This window comes from Hippocampus guttulatus, chromosome 14 (genome assembly GCF_054856545.1).
Source record: "Hippocampus guttulatus isolate MCC_2025c chromosome 14, RoL_Hgut_1.0, whole genome shotgun sequence".
Taxonomy (NCBI): Eukaryota; Metazoa; Chordata; class Actinopteri; order Syngnathiformes; family Syngnathidae; genus Hippocampus; species Hippocampus guttulatus.
The window spans coordinates 6196334-6216503 of NC_141274.1; the positions used below are offsets into that span (position 1 = coordinate 6196334).

The following is a 20170-nucleotide window of genomic DNA, read 5'->3' on the forward strand; positions in this document are numbered from 1 at the left end:
TGCACCTGAAAACTCCTGCTGGCAGAGGATCAGTGAACCACTGAAGCCTGCTGGAGGTTCACAGGTGTAACCGTGACAACCAAGGCCAACATGTGTTCGTGATGGGAAGTATTGTCCTTTCAGATGTGGAAGCGGGATTAGATATCATAAAACATGGAAAATTACACCTTGAGAATTGAAAATAGGGTCGCTGATGGTGTTGTGCACTCGCCTGACTTGTGAGCGGACAGCGTGGGATCGGTGCTGACTCAGTGACGGTGTGAATGGTTGTTTGTCTCTATATGTGCCCTGCGACTGACTGACTGGCGACCAGTTCGGGGTGTAGTCCGTCTTTCCCCGAAGTTAGCTAGGATAGGCTCCAGCACCCCCTGTGACCCTGTTCAGGATGAGCGGTGTTGAAAAATTGATGGATGGATGGAATTCAAAAAAAGTGAACTACTGCACGTAGTTTTAAGAACGGACACTCAAGTCGCCTAACATCAGTCCGTGACCGTAGGACTCAAAATGCACTACAGCGACACTCTGTGGTCATGCATGGAAACGACAAGTCAATAATGTTCAGAAATATTTAAATTGTCAAGCGCCTAAATGTTGAAATGTTTTTGTCACTTTCAGAATGCACGTACAGTATTGGAAATGTTTAAATATCTTGCGAGTGTTTTTATTTACGTTGATTTTTTTCCCCAACAGGTTGTGTTTGCCCTTGACGCTCAGATAACTTGTCAAACATTCTCCCAGCTGCGATGTGGCGAGAAAGCTCCAGTTGTGAGTGTTGCCACTTTGATCGTCATCATCACCATCGTCGTCGTCGACTCACATAGTTTTTTGTTGATCGTTTGTTGGGTGATGATGCTTTAATCGAATTTAGGGTAGTTTGTTGCGCATGGGGATTTATTATTATTATATATATATATATATATTTTTTTATGAAAACATGTCCCTGCTGATATGCACTGCTTACACTCATGACACGGCTGCAAACACAGAGGAGCTAGTTAACAGAAAATTTTATTTTTAGGCTTTACATAAGGATTTTAGAGCCGATCAGAATGTTTAAAAATTTTTTGAAAGATTTGGATGGAAAACCCCTTGAGGGGCGACAGTTCAAATCCCAGCTCCAACTGTCTGCTGTTCAAGTGTCCTTGGTTGGGCAAGACGCTGAAATCCAAGTTACCTCAATGAGTAACTGTACTCGATTGGCTAAGTTGGTTTTTCAAAGAGAAGCCAATTGAAAAACAACTGCATAAAGTAAAGTGAACGTGACATTTCGTCATTCACACCCAAATATCAAAGAGACTGCGGGACGATTGGCTTGATTGCCTTCATTGATATGGCCGCTAGCCAATCACAAGACGAGTCTTTGTGGTTCGCCACGCCCCCTCGCCTCTCCACACGGCCTCTCAACTTGAACTGTCTCTTTGATTTCCCGCAGACCTCGAAGGCAACACCAAACCTACTCAGCATCCCTTTTGGAACGAGCAACACCGAGCCGGAGGAAAACGACGGACAACAAGAAGGTAAAATTGGCTTTCAAGGCGTATATCGGAACCTTTTCGTTGTTGGCGCCACCGCGGGAATGATGATGGCGGCGGCGTCGTTTCCGGGTTGAACGCCTTTTGTGCACACGGCACCGAGCTGGCCGACTTGGTGCCGAGCGCACAAAGCAACGTGCTTGTGTTTATGTGCCACGGCCGCACTTTGACGTCAACGTGACCTGATTTTCATGCCTCCGACGGATTCGGTACATATTTTGACGGTCGCGCGGAGGCCCTGGCACCTCGGCCGGCTCGCCAGCCTCCCTCTCGGCCAGCCGGCTGTAACGTCCCGAAGCCTCCTCGGTGAAAGTTGACGCTGATCCGCCGCTCGCGCAATGCTAACGCAACTAGCTATATTTAGGGTTACATGTGCTAAACCCCCAAACGTGGGTGTAAATATATCGTATATTGGAATACATTGGACCTTAAATGTCCTCTTCCCGAAAAGGAGGAGCCGCCACTCTTCGCCGCTCCCCGAGCATGACGGCATCAGACTCCATACAGAAGTCTGCTCATATTACAAGGCAATACATTTAATAGTACATCTTAAATTGAAAGTGAGTTAATTGAGCGCTGTTCTTCTGTTCGACAGTCACGGGTAATGCCCCGTTTTAAATGGTCTTTTATACGATGTGGTGTATTAATCACTGTGATTATTTGTACACTGTTTGGACTCACAGACTTTCCGTACTTTGTTATACAGTCTACTGCGCATGCTTGAGAATGGACGCGTAAAAGCGATTTTATAAAGGTAGTAAACAGTAAAGCGTAGTAAGGTCAAATGGCTTACTTTTCTCAAAGACCGGACGATTTCAAAGCGAAGAATGAATCGTAGTCTGCGTATGTGGAGCGCATGGAGCCGTTGTTCGAGGCGCATAAAAGAAGAAAGTTGCTTATGGACGTCAACGAAATTTTGTGCAACGCGCCAAACTCGGATATAGGATTTCTTCGGAAATTGTGACCACGCTGAGGGAGGGAGTCCTATGACCCGAAGCCTTTGGTGATAGCTGAGCGTCCCAGGTACTGTAAGAGTGCACAGAAAACCAGACAGACTTCGTGATTTCGGCCACCGGTTGTTCAAAGCTCCACGTGACGGTTTGTCAGCGGGTTCGCTTCTGAGGCTTGCCAACGCAAGTTAAGAAGATAGACTGAAGTTTGCAAGAGCTGTAACGCTTGCGCTCAATATGGAGACTGCCCACCGGGATGCGCAACAATTGAGGAAAGGTGAATATGTCACCCCACCTGGACACAAGGCAAAGGAGAAGACGCTCACCGTCGCAACAAAATGGATGCCACCGATGGAAAAGCACAAATCAATAATGCGAATGACTGCTCGAGGGAAGAACTCTAAATGCCACCGATGTGACAAAGTTGGTCATATTCAGGAAGCATGTTGGACTGGGCCAACTGCACGTGACAATAAGGGCTGGAAAGGGGGGTGGCAATAAACAGTGAGAGAAACTATGATAAAATGACTGGCTATATGCGAACTAACGAAAAAGATTTAGATCTTCCCAAATTCCATGTGTATAGTGCTAATGTTAGCCGTTTTTGATGTGAACGGACGAACCAATGGGAATGGACAAGGGCAAAAGTCAGCGTTCGTTCTGAAAACGTGTACGAACGGTCATTCTTTCGTGTACCACTAGAGGGAAGTAGTGTAGCACTAAAGGGCTACTAAGATAAGATAAGAAAACCTTTATTAGTCTCGTAATTCCCCATTGCGGGACAAATAAAGGATATCTTAATGGAAAAATTCCCAATTCACAGCAGCAAAGTTATGAAAGGAAGAAGTAGAACAACAAAATATAGGAGCTGCTGGAAAGGCAGCCACTCTCGCGGCACCATTTTGAAATCAAAATAACAACACAACACATGGGACACAGACAGTCGTGAAATCTTCACCAATTTTCTGCATACACTTCGTTGTCTGAAGCAGTTAAGAGGAGATCAAAGTGTCCTTTCACCAGTGGATCAGAGACGTCATGCTGAAAATGTGCACACGTCGGCTACAAGCTAAGTTTTGAAAGCAAACACGAAGCTGTAGCGTCCATTGACGAAAAGAGATTAGTTCACTTCTCCTGTCCCATGTAATCCGCTTCAAACTCCAAGGCGCGACTCCCAGTTCCAAATCCGCATCGGCGCTCCGCGCCAACGCTCCTTTCTTCTCATCGTCGGCTCCTCAAGACTTACATCCATCCAGCCGCAGACCGTTCAACAGCACCGATCTCTCCGCTGAACAAAGCGGGGCTGTGAAAAATGCTGCCCATTACAGGCGCAAGACACAAGCGCCCCGGGACTGTCCAGCAACGACCGTCAAAAGGCGCCGACATTCCTCCCAGTCAAAAACAGTGCTGGTATACCCATGCTGCCGAGAAGGCGCAACCACCGAGCACAGAGTCTCCTCCTTGATGAATGTCGTGGCCAAAAAATGCTGAAAAAGTCCACATCAGGTCCACACGACGTAACAACAAACACAAAGTGACAAATCAAACACAAAAACAACAAAAAAAGCAAGGCTCATGAGAGCACTTGCTGACGGCTGCCTACTCGGGCGCCATCATGAGGTGAGCCAATGACCGTAAAAGGGCAGTTTATGGCTCAAGTAAAGTATGAAAAGCAGGCTGCTGGCCTACCACTCGTAGTTGTGGGAGGTGAGGGCCCGTCACTTTGTGGGTAAGAGTCAAAAGAGGCAAATCAATCCAAGAAGTACGAGCAAAACATGATGTTTTCAAAGCCTTCAAACGGCCATCTCTGAGATGGTGAAGAGGAGACAGTATCAGCAGAAGTAGAAATGTGACCGTCAGGGCTGACGAAAGACAGTTTTAATTTGGATGACCCAGTCTGTCTACGCAACAGACTCCCGGTTCATAATAGAAAACATGAAACGCGTGTATGAGCTTTATTGATTACACCAAATGTGATCAGAAAGTATAATTTCATTAGTTGTTTTAATCCCGCAGCGATGTGGCGGGAGGCGAGCCGGGTCATCGCGGTCCTGACGGTCGTCCTGGCGACAGCGGCGGCGCTGTCGGACGGCGATGTCTCGGTCGTACCTGAATGCGGTGGCAACAGTGGCCGCATCCCGTCGGCGGTGGTCGACGCGCAGCTGGCCGAGCGGAATCAGAAGAGACACCTGAAGGCGCTCTTCGACAGGTGGGCACCTCCCATCTTGTGAATGGGGTCACACCTTTGTTGTTGTAAGCGCGTGAAAAGCAGTGCTCAAGAGTTGTACGTAATGACAAGCGAACAAACATAAAACTTGCTGATGTTGGTGAAAGGAAGAAGCAAATAGGTTATTGGTGTCAGGTCGGTACACAAACACTGAACATGTATTCGAAAGCTTTTTTTTTTTGACTACTATTTCAAATTTTAAAAGCGTGACAAATTGCCACACAACATTTCTTGTGCATAAAAAAAGTCACATTTTTTGCCAGTAAACTTTCAGTTTTTGTATTTTTTAATTAAGAAAGTAGTGTCATACTTTGCAACATGCATTTTTTAAAAACCAAATTTAGATGTATTTTATTATTTTTTTCCCCCTAAACCTTGACTGAACAAGGAAATACCCCATTGAATTTATTAAGCTGTTTTTCCTGAAAGTCCTGACCAAGTGCAAACCCAAAATATTCAACACAGATTTTAATTTTTTTACATAAAAATAGAATGTATCCCCCCCCCCCCATTTCTTTTTTTTTTCTTTTAGGTATGGTGAAAACGGGACCATCTCCCTGGCGGGCTTGAACCGCCTGCTGCAAAGCGTGGGCTTGGACCGCATCCGGAGCGTGGCGGCGCAGCACCACCACCACCACCACCACCATCATCATCATCACCACGACGACGACGAGGAATCACATGAGGTCCACTCCGAGACCCCAATCGAGAGGCAACGGCGAAGCGTGGATGACCACGCCGCGGCCGACGCCGCCAGCGCGCTACTCGGTGATGCCGGATTGGTCAGCGACGGTCAGATGAGCGTTGCGGGAAATCACACGCAGGATGAAAACCATCACCATGACGACTACGACCATGACCATCTTGAGGTGCGTCGAACACAGGGGCAGACGCGACAGTTTCAGAATAGTGAATTAATTTTTTTCTCCATTTTATTTATTTATTTTAATTGTACGTCATCAGTGTCAGAACGCATCCAGCCTCTTATCATCGCACGGCATGAGGCAGGAGGGTGAGGTGAGCCCGACCGACTTGGCCTTACTTTGCCCGGCGCTCCTGCACCAGATCGACACCGGCGCCTGCATCCTCCACCAAGGCGACGGTGAGCTTTTGGGCGTCGCTTGCTTTTGGGCGCGTCTTCAATTGAACAATCACCACTTGTACATGACCAACTTTTACATGTCGAGAGACCCCGATTTCTACGTAGGAGGTCAAGTATGGAAACAATCATGACATTGTGGAATGTTGCCAACACATAGTTGTTATTCGTTATCAAGTTACACGGTGCATGAAATGGGTTGAATATTAACTGTACGTAATTTGGACAGAAATTGCATCATCCAGTAGTTTGAAATGTCTCCTCTTTAGACCATCACGACCACGATCACCACGACGACCACGGCGAGAGCAGCAAAAGCATCACAACAGGTGACTTGGGACTCACTTGAAAGCCCAAATGTTGAAATCTGGAGATTGATTTGTGTGCTTCCCCCACGCCAGCGTGGTTGGGCGGCTTCCTGTCCATCACGGTCATCAGCCTGCTGTCGCTTCTGGGCGTGGTGCTCATGCCGCTCATGAACAAAGTCTTCTTCAAGTTCCTGCTCAGCTTCCTGGTTGCATTAGCCGTGGGCACGCTCAGCGGCGACGCCTTTCTGCACCTCATCCCCCACGTAAGTGACCAGCTCCTTTTTTTTTCTCCATGTGTGTCAGGAATCATTTACTTGCGTTTAGAATCTACCAGGATGTTGTTAAGATGATGTTGTGATGATTGTCATTTAACCTCCTTTGGGCGGGATTTTGAAAATGACAGAAGGGAATTTGACTTGCTGGAGAAGTGCTTTGACTTACATTATCTGTAGCACAATAAACAATTGACAACAATATTTTCGTGATACAAAAAAAAAACGGGCACTTTAAAGCCATGCTGAAAGTTGCAGCGTCAACTGGATCTATTTTTGTTATCGCGTGTGCACTCTAAACCGAGTGTCAGTGGTTGCCAACATTTTTTGGCTTGTGTAACCCTGAACCTTTTTTGGATACCCCTTCACTCCTACTTGCTGATGAGTCTCCAAAAGTGGAATGGAACACAACCTATTTAGAAGAGGAAATCATTTGATTGAGTTTCCTTAACCCTTTCGTGCACCCTTTAACCTGATAATATGAGAAGCTGTCCATTGTAGTAACCGCTGTCCTTCAAAGGGTTAATTTGAACATTTAATTCTTATGCATTGTAAAAAAAAATTAATCAAATGACGCATACAAGTACGGCTTTAGCCTTGAAAATTAAAAAGATGAGAAAAATAAAATAAAAAAATCCAGTCTATTTTTTTTTCTTTATTTGGATTATTTTTCTCATTTGAAATATCACTTGAAAATAAAGTGCGAAAATGAAAGCAGTTACAGCATGTTGTGTAATTTCAGTGTGATAGAATTTTTTTCCCATATTGCCTAGGAATTATTCACTCATCCCGTACTGCCTAATCACTAAATGGCCATTTTTATGTAGTGGACTCCTTTTAACTCATTCAGTACCAGCCAATTCTGGACCAAGTCTGAAAAGACGTTTAAAAACGTCTTTGGGAGTGAATGAGTTCAGTGACCCTACAGCTGAAACGATCCCTCCAAGACAGATTGTTATGTAGTGAACCACATAGTTGACTCAAGGTCTGAAATGATTCATCGGATATTTCCGCCATACTCGCTATACATTCCAAAATGGCCACCTCGTTATGTATTGCATAAAGAGTGAATCCTAACACAATTGTTTCTGATTTGCTTCCTGCGCAGTCTCAGGCTGGACACCAACATTCTGAGCATGACGCGCACGACGGGGAGGACCTGGACGGCATGTGGAAGGGTCTGACGGCTCTGGGCGGCGTCTACTTTATGTTTCTCATCGAGCACTTCTTGACGCTGGGAAAAATGTATAAGGAAAGGAAGAAGAAGGTGAGACAGGACGTTGGCGGTCGTCACGGCAGCAAAAAAAAAAAAAGTGTCGCCCCTTTCACACGGACGGTCACGGCGCGCTCGGACAGAGCGAAGGCCTGTTTCTGTCGTCAGCGTGAAAGGGGCTGATATGAGCTTTGTTGTGTGCAGGAGAAGAAGAACAAGGCAAACCTGGAAAAGCCCCTGGCCCTCAAGGCAAGCGAGGGTGAGTTCATGAGATAAATCAAGTGAAAATGATTTGATGAAACGGATCAATCGACCAGCCGGCAGGAAGCAGTTTTGAGCCTCTGGTTTTGTCCTCCGGCAGACGTGGAACACAACGGCGCCCGGTTGTTTGCCGAGCGCCCCAACGAGGATGGCGTGGCCGAGGAGGAGCAGGTAATGCTGAAGAAGTCGTCGACGGAGGTGGAGGTGGCTCGGGGCTACTCGGCGGAGGACTGCGAGAACAAATGCCACTCGCACTTCCACGACACGGTGGGCCAGGCGGACAGCCTGCACCATCACCACCACGACTACCACCACATCCTCCATCACCACCACTCCCAGAACCACCACCCGCACAGCCACACGCACTCGTACCCGCAGCACCACTTCCAGCAAGCCGGTGTGGCCACGCTGGCCTGGATGGTCATCATGGGCGACGGCCTGCACAACTTCAGTGACGGCCTGGCCATCGGTGAGTCACCGCTCCATTTTCCTCCGCACAATAAGGTCGGTCGTGATGATAATATCGCATTTCATATTGTTGGCATTGATTAACATTCAAAGCTAACATGGTGGGGTGCTAACTTCAGAATCGAATGTCGATCTTCCGGGGGATTGATTGATTGTTTGATTGTCAGGCGCCGCTTTCAGCGAGGGTTTGTCCAGCGGCCTGAGCACATCTGTGGCCGTTTTCTGCCACGAGCTTCCTCACGAGTTAGGTAAGTGCCACCTGGTGGTGGGGGAGGGGGGGGCGTGCAAGTCCCAGCTGGGAAGCGTGAGTGCCACCTGGTGGGGGGTCGCACAAGTACAATGTGGCGTGGACTGACACCTGTGGTGCTTTGCGTCAGGCGACTTTGCCGTGCTGCTGAAGGCGGGCATGACGGTGCGGCAGGCCGTCCTCTACAACATGCTGTCGGCCACCACGGCCTACCTGGGCATGGTGACGGGCATCCTGATCGGCCACTACGCCGACAACATCTGCATGTGGATCTTCGCGCTCACCGCCGGCCTCTTCATGTATGTGGCGCTCGTCGACATGGTGAGTGCATTGTCCCTCAAATGATTGACAGCTGTCCCATACATGTGACACTTCTCACCATCGGCTGGCCTCTTCACAGGCTCTGTGTGTGTGTGTGTGTGTGTGTGTGCGCGCGCGTGCGTGCGTGTCACTAGCAGCCGCCGAGCTACGCAACAAAGTGCACTTTTTCTGTAAATTTAAAGTGTGTGTGTGTGTGTGTGTGTGTGTGCGTGCGTGTGTGGCTGAGTGCATGTGGGAATAAGTGTGTGCGTTTGCGTGTGTATGTCACGGGCAGCCGCCTGACCTTCAGAAAATCTGCGTCATACTTTTGAGTATTTTAAAAAGCTCGTGTGCATGTGTGTCACTAGCAGCCGCTGACCTACGGAAAGTCTTATTGTTTTCAAAAGAGTGTGTGTGCGTGTGCGGGCGAGTGCGTGCCATTTCGTTTCTGAACACACCTGTGACTGTTTATCCATAAAGGCACAAGCAATTTTTATTTCTGCTTGGATTCATTCCAACATATGAATTCGTTCGTGTTTTCTAACACTTCCGTGGAAGGTTGTGCAAGTTAACAATAAGCATAAAATGCACTTGGAAAAAAAAACGACGTTGTCAAAACTGGAAATGGGCAATGGAGTTTTGGAGAGGCGTTTTCTGGCTCCCACTAGTGGTCATGTGGTGTGTGGCCCCCTGTCGTTCAGATGCCGGAGATGTTGCACAACGACGGCGGCGAGGGCGGCTTCAGCCACTGCGGCTACTTCCTACTACAGAACGCCGGCATCCTGCTGGGCTTCGGCATCATGCTCGTCATTGCCGTCCTCGAGCACCGCATCCAGCTGGACTTCCACTTCTAGCGCCCGACGGCCATGCCTCCTTCCTTTCTCGTCGTCGTCTTTCTTCCCCCTACGCCCGCGCCCCTTTTTTGCGTTGTAGTTCTTTGTGATGGGTTACTCTTCTAGAGCCTCTCACCAACAGCCGACGGGCCGGATTTACGGCAGCTGATGACACTTTTGTCTTCACAACCTCCAAATGTGATTAGATCGTCCCGCTTCTGGCATATGATAGGTCAAAATGTTACACTTGAAATTGTATTTTTTTTCTTTTCTAAACTTAAAAGCGTCACTATTTTTTCTTATTTAACTCGTATATTTTCATGTTTTAAATTCCTTGGGGGGTTCTAACTTTTTTTGTTGTTGTTGTGGTTTCCCTCAGAAGGCCATTTTGATTGTGAAATTAATATCAGTGTTGAATCACCTCCTCATTATGTTACAAAATTGATCCTGTTTTGAAATTTTTTGACTTGAGCAACGGACCCGACTTAAACCTTTTATTTTTGGGGGGGAGATACGAGCCACCCTTTGGCTGACTTTTTTTTTCTTGTTGTTTTTGCTTTTTATGCCACTCCCAGCTGAAGTTTACTCAAATACGCAACAGAAAGCGAAGATAATTAAGTATTTCAAAGAACCACGGTATAGCCTTACAGTCCTCTGGCTTCATAACAATAATTAGCATCTATGATGCAGCACTATAACCCTAAAGCAATGGAATGGACCCGAAAGACGCAACGGTACTCGTATATTCTTTATCCTCTACGCAGATGCGTTGAATGTTAGTGCCGCACCGATGAGCCGAGAGGACTGTAGGTCTGCACCAGCCCCTGCCCCTGCCCCCAGGTGACCAAAGAAGGCACACCGGAAAGAGCAGCGTTCACTTGATGCAATGTGACGTAAGCGGTGGAATTCTTTCAAATTCATTTCTGTCATTACTGTCTGTATTTGTAACCTTCAACATTATGGCGAGCCATTTTTTTTCCCAGCACATAACAACATTCCACGTGTAACTGAAGGTTTTCACGACTGAACTTGAAATCTGAAGTCATAGAAAGTAAGGACAACTGAATACAAATGCTATTGTTTAATGTTTTGAACAATTGAGGTGTTTAAACGGGAGTTGGTAAGAAAAACAACTGTCCGTTAAAAAGTGAAGACAAATACCTGCCAAAAGATGATAGACGTATCTCTGGGTCAAAAGTGTTTTCTTTTTGGTGTCAAAGTTGTTTAAGAGCCAAAAACAAGTATGAAGGAGGAATTTTGCTTGGAGGTCACCTTGGTCAAACGGTTTTGGAGCGACAAAATCTGCAGTAAATGTTGTAGTTTGACGTCATCAATTTGTTTGCAAAGCGGATGCAAACCGCTGACATTCCTTCTCACAAATAAACGTCGTCTCCACCTGAGCCTCGTTTTTCATTTTCACGGACCACGCCTCGCATCACCGCAACTTTCCTCATTTAACCAGAAACACCTTTCGCAACAACTTCAGACCGTCAAGCTTTGAGCTCCGGAAATAACTCGGCGAATTTTTTCTCGGTCCGGTTAATCAACATTACAACCATTCAAAACAAATGACAAAAATTTTTTTTTTAACAAAAACAAAATGCATTAGTCAACCGGAAGAGGTTGCTAGTTTGTGGAAAGATCACTCATCGCTGATTGGAGAGAAGCACGGGCTGATAGACTGAATGTCGCTCTCGTCCAATCATGTTGCAAAAAAAAAAACATTATTTTTGATTGCAGAGTCATTAAGTCCACATCGTATTTTAAGTCTTACTCAAGGTGACTCAGCTCAATGGGAGTACAGCTCGATAGCGCCCTCTATTGAGCGACCGTCACTGAATGGGAGGAACTTCAATAAATTTGTTGGCTCCAGATGAAGTCCGTGAGTTTTGCTTGTGCTGCTTCTGGACGTCAAGCTTTGAACTTCGGAAGCCGGTGTCCTCAGAAGTTCTTCACAAGCATTCTTCCCTCTTTTCGGACCACGAGAACTGAGGTGAAAAGCTGGGGTGCGGGAGGAGGGTTCTGGTCCAGATTCCAGACCTTACATAAGAAATGCAATTTTTCACTCGAAACACAAGAGTCTTAAGTGTTTTTCAGAATCCCCAAAGGTTTTGTCCCCGTTTGTTATTTCAGAACATCAGGCTTTGACATCTCGGCCCACCTGCTCGGCATCAGAATTGTTACTCCTTTATGAGTAAATGAACGACTGCACATGCTGGCGGAACCTTCTGGACCTTCCCTGACCCGATCCCACAAGGACAAGAAGCAGAAGAAAAAAGCCGTGAAGCTGCCAACATGTCCGCTCTCGCTTCCACGCTATCAACCGTGAGCGTTGTGGCCCGGTAGGAGGCGCTGGTCCTTGGACACCACCCGTACGTCGACGCACACCTCCTCTTTGAGTTCATCCGGCATGATGGGCGCCGCCCCGTCATGGAGCTGCGGGAGAACCGGGATCAACATCACCGTCATCGTAGTTGATCATCTTCGCCATCATTCTCATCTCATGACTATTATCGTAATTCTCATCACTTCCTCCTCATCGATGACATCATCATCCTCATCAACATGATCTTCATTTTCCCTCATCATCCCCCTCCTCATCATCACCGTCGTTCTCATATCATCATCATTCTCATCGATGTCATCCTCATCAGTACATCAACCCCCCCCCCCGCCCCCCCAACTGACCAGCGAGTGCGGCAGCGGCTCCTTTTGGAAGTTGCGACAGTGCCGGCGCGTGCGGCACTGCACGACGTACCAGACGGCGGAGAAGGCGACGCCCACCATGAGGAGCAGCGTCAGCACGGCCGTGGTGGGACTCTTCCAGGGGGCGTGGGGACCTTGAGGGGCGGGATTGAAATTCAGCACAATCCGTCCGTGGCGTCCAACAACCATGTTAAACAGTATGTCTAATGTTGTACCTGCAACACGCACGCATTGCTCTTGGGCGTCTTGGCTGAGCAGTTGTTCTTTCATCAAGACGCGCGCCCGCACGCAGTACAACGACCTGTCCTGCAGGTCAGCGACATGCAGCAGTTTCTCCGCGGCCGGAACGGCAAACACGCGAGCCTGTGAAACAGCTTTGCAGTGAACACGTCAAATTCACTCGGGATGGCGTCGATGGCACCGGTGATGCTAAGCTAACCTGGCCCGGGGCGTTGCCGTGCTTCCACACCTCCACCTCGATGGATGCCGTGAGCAGAGCCTGCTCAAAGGAGACCAAGAGGGCGTCGCCCACCGCTGACACCGTCATCTGGGGCACCGTCAACAAGGCTGAACATGCGTTGAGTACGTTGACAAACACATGAATACAGCTGCCACATCAATGAGCACATCGATTTTTTTTTTCACGGTGCAATTTTACAAATCAGTAAATTCGTTTGAGGAGCAACTTTCTAACTTTATGAAGCAGGTTTTTTTTTCATGTTAATCTCAGGCCCTTGAAGCAAGTATTTTGTTAAGATGTGACAATATATATATATACTGTATATATATTTTTTCAGGGCGGTTCGGTAGTCCAGTGGTTAGCACGTCGACTTCACAGTGCAGAGGTACCGGGTTCAATTCCAGCTCTGGCCTCCCTGTGTGGAGTTTGCATGTTCTCCCCGGGCCTGCGTGGGTTTTCTCCGGGTGCTCCGGTTTCCTCCCACGTTCCAAAAACATGCATGGCAGGCTGATTGAACACAATAAATTGTCCCTAGGTGTGAGTGTGAGCGCGCGTGGTTATTCGTCTCTGTGTGCCCTGCAATTGGCTGGCAACCGGTTCAGGGTGTCCCCCGCCTACTGCCCGAAGACAGCTGGGATAGGCTCCAGCACCCCCCGTGACCCTAGTGAGGATCAAGCGGTTCGGAAAATGGATGGATGGATATATTTTTTCAAGCAATTATTACTGATTAACAGGGTTCCCACTCTTCCACTTGCTCTTATATATGGACCTTTTAAGGACTTTTGAAATCTAATCTAGCCATTTTTACAGACTTTTTCTCCATTCAGCAGGGAATTCTCTGTGGATTTAATGAACAGAAAGCCACATATCACTGAGCTGTTGTTCAAATCATTGCTGCCAAAGGAAGGGCGCATCTTTATTTTTAGGGGCAATCAGGTAACCCTTTATTTGACATACTGAATGTCAAATTGGCCCGAAATGACCCGAAGTGATCACGTGATCCTCATCGGAACTGATCGGAGACGGCGGGAAAAGCAGAGCGGGAACCAGGAAGGCATGTAGATTGACAGCGGGGTTTGAGCGGAACCAAACCGAATCTTTTGCTAGCTAGCTGCTTCTGCGTAAGTAAGTAGCACAGAACTTCCCTGGACTACCGACGACCCACAGAAGGTGACATGAGGCCAGGGAAGCTTTTGGGGACCGTCTAGGTGGTTCTTGTTCTTCTACTTGCTTTTGACGGTTGTCTCAGCGTTTGACTCGGTTTGCTACTAAATGTGTATTAATGAGGCGCAGCATACAGATTTTGACGAGAAAACTGCGATAACACACACACTTTTTAAGGTTTGCATGCATTAAGTGAACAACAGAATCACAAATGTTTTCGGATCTCAACCTTTGGCGGCCACTCTTACTTACTGTCCCTCCTGTTGAACGGGGGTGATAGTTGCGCCCACTCCGACGTCTGGGAGGCGCAGCGCGCTCGCACGCGGATGTTGTAGTCCGAGTCGGAGCCCAAGTCTAAAGTCTGGTCGCAATGCGTGCGCGTCATGTCCTGACACTCAAGAGAATCCACCCAGATGCCGTCCAGGACCGTCACCTCGAACTCGCTGCAATTCGCGTCGAACACGTGTGAAAACATATTTTAGCGCAATGTTTGATTATACAATCCAATTTCCAGTAGGACACTCAAATACAAAAATATTCAAAAGTCCTCTGTTATATTGTCAGATTGTTGTAGTTTAATGGGATTAACCCGCAAAAAAATTGCTCCTCAGTATTACCAAATTGCCCCTGAAATTATGTCATTGCATAGCAAAAAGGCTCCTCCCAAAGAAAAAAGTTAATTTTGAGCCATTAAATGTCAAATTTAGTTTCAGGTTGTTGTCATATTTTTAAAAAGCATTTTGTTTCAATTGTATTTTGTTAAGATTTGTTTTTGTTTTTGTTAACTATAATAACCTTGCCTGGAACTTGCACAGGCACACAACAAGAACAGATGGGGAAATTACTTACTCATGATTACTTAGCTTGTTTCAGGTTAATTGTCGTGACTCAAGTCAACAACGTGTTGAGAATGTTGCCTGTCGAGGTGTTGGGAGTTCTATCCCACAGGTGGTTCCCATGACCTTTTTTGTTTGGCTTTCAACAAGCAGGTCGAGTGGCCTAGAATATTATTTATGTTATTAAACTGAAAAGATAGTCAGGGATAATTAGTCAAAAATGACTTCTACAGAGGAGCTATATTTACAGCATTATTTCAAATTATTTATTCATCAACTAAGACTTAAAAAGCAAGCAATTACTTGTATTTTGTTTTATTTTCTATCTGTACAGGGGAGGCGTACTTCAAAGGGGAATTCAAGTCGAAAATGTTCTTTCCAATATGTGCCCGCACTTGTCTAAACACTGGATTCTGATTCATATTGTGCTTATGGAATATGAATGAAACAACACAGCCACCTATTTATATCCATTTCAGGGGGGGCGGCCATTTTGTCACTTGGCTGTCGAGCGACGCCACAGTTGCTCAGGGCTCAATTTATGAATGTCTCATGACCAAACCCAGAAAACAGGTCACTTGTGGTGGTGTTAAGTGAGCCCTTAGGAAAGCTCCAGACTAACTTTTTTTTTTGGAGCACTGTGTATTCTAACCTGAAATTTTAGGGGAGAAAGCAGAAAATTTTGAGGCGTAACACTGTTTGTCGACTCCACTAATTTTCACAGTATTATTACTGATAAATGAACTGAAGTGTGGAGCACAAGTTTGCCAGGAACAAAAAAAAAAATCGAAAACAATTATAAACAAACAAATCCACTAATCTACTGTCACACAGGCGCAAAAAGATGAAACATGTTCTGTCACATTTTCAGAGCAAAATGTCAAGCGCGCAATGTGAAATGTTAATTTGCGTAAATTGAAACAAGCTCATCAGTACAGTATTTTAGTATTTGTACCTTGTACCCACAACATTTTGGGAGACATATGTGTACACGCTTCGACAGAATCCACACGGATTGGCATGTGACGAATGTACCCTTGGAACTGCACTGAGTAAAGAAATGGTGTGCTGCATGGTGCCGGAGGGGGGCGCCACTTTAGCACGTGTTTCATGTTGACTGAATGCATGGTCACGTGACCCGGTGGCGGGAGCGCACTCCAAACATCTGAAAAAGAGGAAGAAGACGACAAAAATCAAAAAGGGTGCAGTCGACGTTTTGGAGTCCCAGGTGCTAGCATGCGAATAATAGTAATGTGTGTCACATGCTAAACAGGTTACACTGGTCAACACACATTTCTTTTTTTCCCCTGAATTGGCTTTAGTTTTTGAAGTATTCCATATTTCTGTAGAGGAAAAGCTCTAAATGTAAGCACGTTAGATGATTGGTGTTTTGAAATGTTTGCTTCGTGATCCAGCTTTGCTGAGGCTGTATGTGTCTTTTCAAGCATGTCCATATTTCATCTTTTGTTGCAAATATCGTGAAAGATGGCAATCGTTTGCACAGAGAGCATGCGTGATGCAAATTGGATTATATGTGAAAATTAAGCAAAAATTCAGAGAATGGGGCAATATTAGCGAAAACAGGTGACTTCATGTACAAACACGACTCTTCGTGACCAGAGTAAATGTTTTAAATTGTCAAAAGGACATTGATTATCAATCAATTGTCAAAAATATTGATATCTCCGAAACGAAGAATTGGATGTTGTTTTGGACTCAAAATTTCCCGAAAACCGTTCATATATCTTTGTCACTTGATTTATTGTTATCAAAACACAAGAGCTGCATCAACTGGAGTACATGTTCAAAAAGCTAAATTTGATTTTTTAAATTATACGAATTGAAGGTAACTTTGGATTTTTCATTATCATTAGTGTTGATTTGATTTTTTTGATGATTTGATTTGATTTTGATTTTTTGGATTCACTTAGATATGATTTGTTTTTAATGTAGGTCTGTTAGTTTTTTTGATCATTTGCTGTATTTGGGGGAATGCTTCCTTTCAGTTTAGTTTTAATTAGTTTTGGCATTAGTTTTAGGGGGGGGGGGTTGTAAAGCATGGCACATCTTTCAAGTGCAGGATAAAAAAAGATAAAATAAAAAGGTCACTATGTGTTGTACAGTAAAGCAAACTACAATTTTCAAACTAATCTCAACTGTTGGAATCGGTCCATTCAATCAGTCTGTCCCTATATGCGTACTCACAGCAAACAAGGTGAACTTGGATGAGCAGAGTAGAGAAGATGGTGGTGGTCTTCATCCTGGGTAGCCTGTTGGACGCATGGTGCACTCGTCTCTGATGTCCACGACAACCGCTCTCCCTGGCGCGCAGCAAAGACGCTATCCCAAAACGTACAGGTACATTGCATACATGTGGGTGTGAGGTGAGCAAGCAGGTTACCGAATGCTGAGAAGGGGTCGCCCGAGCCGCTTAACGCTCGGATGAACCGGTTCGACCGGTCGGCTCCGCCCTGCATTTATGACGCCTGTCACCAGAGGTTGGAGTCGGTACAGTTTGGCTTCAGTGTTGGCAAAAAGTTGAGCACGCGGCTCAACTACCGAGGCCGTATGTGGCCCACCATGTGAAATGAGTTTAAGACCAGTGATGTAAAGTAAGGCGTTTTTAGCCGAAAAAAACAACCATGTACAGAAAAGCGTTTTTAGCTGAAAAAAACGACCATGTATAGTAAGGAATTTCTAGCCGAAAACCCCCCCGACCATGTATAGTAAGGCGTTTTTAGCCCAAAAAAAACGACCATGTATAGTAAGGCGTTTTTAGCCCAAAAAAAACCGACCATGTATATATAGTAAGAAGTTTTTAGCCAAAAAAACCCAGCCATGTGTAGTAAGGCGTTTTTAGCCGAGAAAAACGACCATGTATAGTAAGGCGTTTTTAGCCGATAAACGACAATGTATAGTAGGGCGTTTTTGGACCAAAAAAAGACCATGTATAAGTAAGGCGTTTTTAGCCGAAAAAAACGACCATAAAGAGTAAGGTGTTTTTAGCCGAAAAAAAACGACCATGTATAGTATAGACCATGGTCGTTTTCTGGGGTAAAAACGCCTTCCTATCATGGTCGTTTTTTTTCGACTAAAAACGCCTTACTACACATGGTCGTTTTTTGGGGCTAAAAACGCCTTACTATACATTGTCGTTTTTTTCCGACCAAAAATGCCTTACTATATATTGTTGTTTTTTTTCGGCCAAAAACGCCTTCATATACATGGTCGTTTTTTTCGTCTAAAAACACCTTACTATACATGGTCGTTTTTTCGTCTAAAAACGCCTTACTATACATGGTCGTTTTTATCGGCTAAAAACGCCTTACTATACATGGTCGTTTTTATCGGCCAAAAATGCCTTACTATACATGGTCGTTTTTTGGGACTGAAAACGCCTTACTACACATGGTCGTTTTTTGGGGCTAAAAACGCCTTACTATACATTGGTCGTTTTTTGGGGCTAAAAACACCTTACTATACATTGTCGGGTTTTTTTGTCCCAAAATGCCGTACTATGCATGGTCGGGGGGGTTTCGGCCAAAAATGCTTTACTATACATGGTCGTTTTTTGGGGCTAAAAATGCCTTACTATAAATGGTCGTTTTTTTCAGCTAAAAACGCCTTACTATACATGGTCGTTTTTTTGGGCTAAAAACGCCTTACTATACATGGTCGTTTTTTTTGGTTAAAAATGCCTTAATATACATGGTCGTTTTTTTCGGCCAAAAATGCCTTACTATACATGGTCGTTTTTTTTTCGGCCAAAAATGCCTTACTATACATGCTCGTTATTTTCAGCTGAAAACGCCGTGATATACATGCTTGTTATTTTCAGCTGAAAACGCCGTGATATACATGCTCGTTTTTTTGGGCTAAAAACGCCTTACTATATACATGGTCGTTTTTTTGGGGCCGAAAATGCCTTACCATACATGGTCTTTTTCCTGGGCTAAAAACGCCTTACTATTTACATGGTCGTTTTTTTCGGCCAAAAATGCCTTACTATACATGGTCGTTTTTTTTCGGCCAAAAATGCCTTGCTATACATGGTCGTTTTTTTTTCGGCTAAAAACGCCGTGATATACAGGTACATGGTCTTTTTGTCGGCTAAAAACGCCTTACTATACATCGTCATTTTTTTTGGCCAAAAACGCCTTACTATACATGGTCGTTTTATTTCGGCTCAAAACGCCTTACTATACATGGTCGTTTTTTTGGGCCAAAAACGCAAATGACCTGTTGTGACTTAGATGGCTGATGACATTTCAGTCACAAAAGGACATTTGTAAGGACGTTGTCATTGGGTGCCAAACTTTGGCACCCAATGACAACAACCCTTCCACTTGAATTGGTAGAAATGTCCTGTTGTGATTGAGATGGTCAGATGACATATCCTCTTTCTCTGACAGGAATTGGTGGAGAAGATCGAAGCCAAGAAAGCTGCACAAGAGCAAGAAATGACAACACAGAGAATTAAGAGTATCATGACTTTTAATGTGTTGTGTTGATCTTTTTTGTTTTTTTAATAAAAAAAAAAAAAAAAAGGTTTTATGCTGTCATTTATACATTTGAATGTGATGCTGGCCTGGCTCCGTAGCCCACTGGTTAGTGCGTTGGAGTGCAAACGCAGAGGTCCAGGGTTCAAATCCAGCTCCGGCCTGTCGCGCTTGCGTGTTCACTTCTTGCTGGCATGGGTGTTGTCCGTCCACCCTCCCATCCATTTTCTCATCCCCTTGTCCTGACAAGGGTCGGGGTCGGGGGGGTGTGCTGGAGCCTCCCCCGGCTGTCTTCGGGCCATCGGCAGAGGGGAGGGGGCACCCTCACCCGGGTGACAGCCAATAAAGAAAACCATTTGCACCGTTTTTTTTTTTAGGCTAAAAATGCCTTGCAATACATGGTCGTTTTTTTGGGTTAAAAACGCCTTACTATTCATGGTCGGGTTTTTTGGGGCTAAAAATGCCTTACTATACATGGTCGTTTTTTTTTTGTCTAAAAACGCCGTGCTATACATGGTCGGGTTTTTTCCGGCCAAAAATGCCTTACTATACATGGTCGTTTTTTTGGGCTAAAAACGCCTTACTATACATGGTCGTTTTTTTCGGCTAGAAACGCCTTACTATACATGGTCGGGTTTTTTTGGCTAAAAATGCCTTACTATACATGGTAGTTTTTTTCGGCTAAAAACGCCTTACTATACATGGTCGGGTTTTTTTGGCTAAAAATGCCTTACTATACGTGGTAGTTTTTTTCGGCCAAAAATGCCTTACTATACATGGTCGTTTTTTTGGGCT

General features: G+C 45.4%; 2 protein-coding genes across 5 annotated transcripts in view; one reads left to right on the forward strand and one right to left on the reverse strand.

Annotated features, from left to right (window-relative positions):
• slc39a6 (solute carrier family 39 member 6) overlaps positions 1-11110 on the forward strand; it is a 17134-nt gene extending 6024 nt beyond the window's left edge. The window contains exons 3-14 of one of the 2 annotated variants that reach the window (XM_086129298.1): positions 1433-1517; positions 4499-4691; positions 5242-5578; positions 5673-5811; positions 6078-6137; positions 6210-6379; positions 7497-7655; positions 7806-7860; positions 7963-8331; positions 8498-8578; positions 8708-8898; positions 9579-11110. In XM_086129298.1, coding sequence (XP_085985424.1) covers positions 1433-1517; positions 4499-4691; positions 5242-5578; positions 5673-5811; positions 6078-6137; positions 6210-6379; positions 7497-7655; positions 7806-7860; positions 7963-8331; positions 8498-8578; positions 8708-8898; positions 9579-9731 — 1992 coding nt within the window. In that variant the 3' untranslated portion in view covers positions 9732-11110. Of the gene's footprint in view, positions 1-1432; positions 1518-1696; positions 2556-4498; positions 4692-5241; positions 5579-5672; positions 5812-6077; positions 6138-6209; positions 6380-7496; positions 7656-7805; positions 7861-7962; positions 8332-8497; positions 8579-8707; positions 8899-9578 lie in introns of those variants that run through there. The other variant, XM_086129297.1, reaches the window with a different exon arrangement.
• On the reverse strand, positions 10777-17225 carry il20rb (interleukin 20 receptor subunit beta). Of its 3 annotated transcripts, XR_015102850.1 has the most exons (8): positions 17082-17225; positions 15912-16041; positions 14293-14483; positions 12856-12983; positions 12632-12779; positions 12399-12550; positions 11872-12146; positions 10777-11750 (listed from the first exon to the last, which is right to left on the reverse strand). XR_015102850.1 is itself a non-coding variant. In XM_086129302.1 (7 exons), exons 1-7 carry the CDS (start codon positions 17134-17136, stop codon positions 12030-12032), a joined length of 921 nt encoding a protein of 306 aa, XP_085985428.1. In that variant the 5' UTR covers positions 17137-17225; the 3' UTR covers positions 10777-12029. The 3 variants fall into 3 exon arrangements, 2 of the variants coding, with proteins under 2 accessions (XP_085985428.1, XP_085985429.1); XM_086129302.1 differs by having other exon boundaries at positions 10777-12146; XM_086129303.1 differs by lacking the exon at positions 17082-17225 and having other exon boundaries at positions 10777-12146; positions 14293-15039.
• Positions 17226-20170: the final 2945 nt, after the last annotated feature.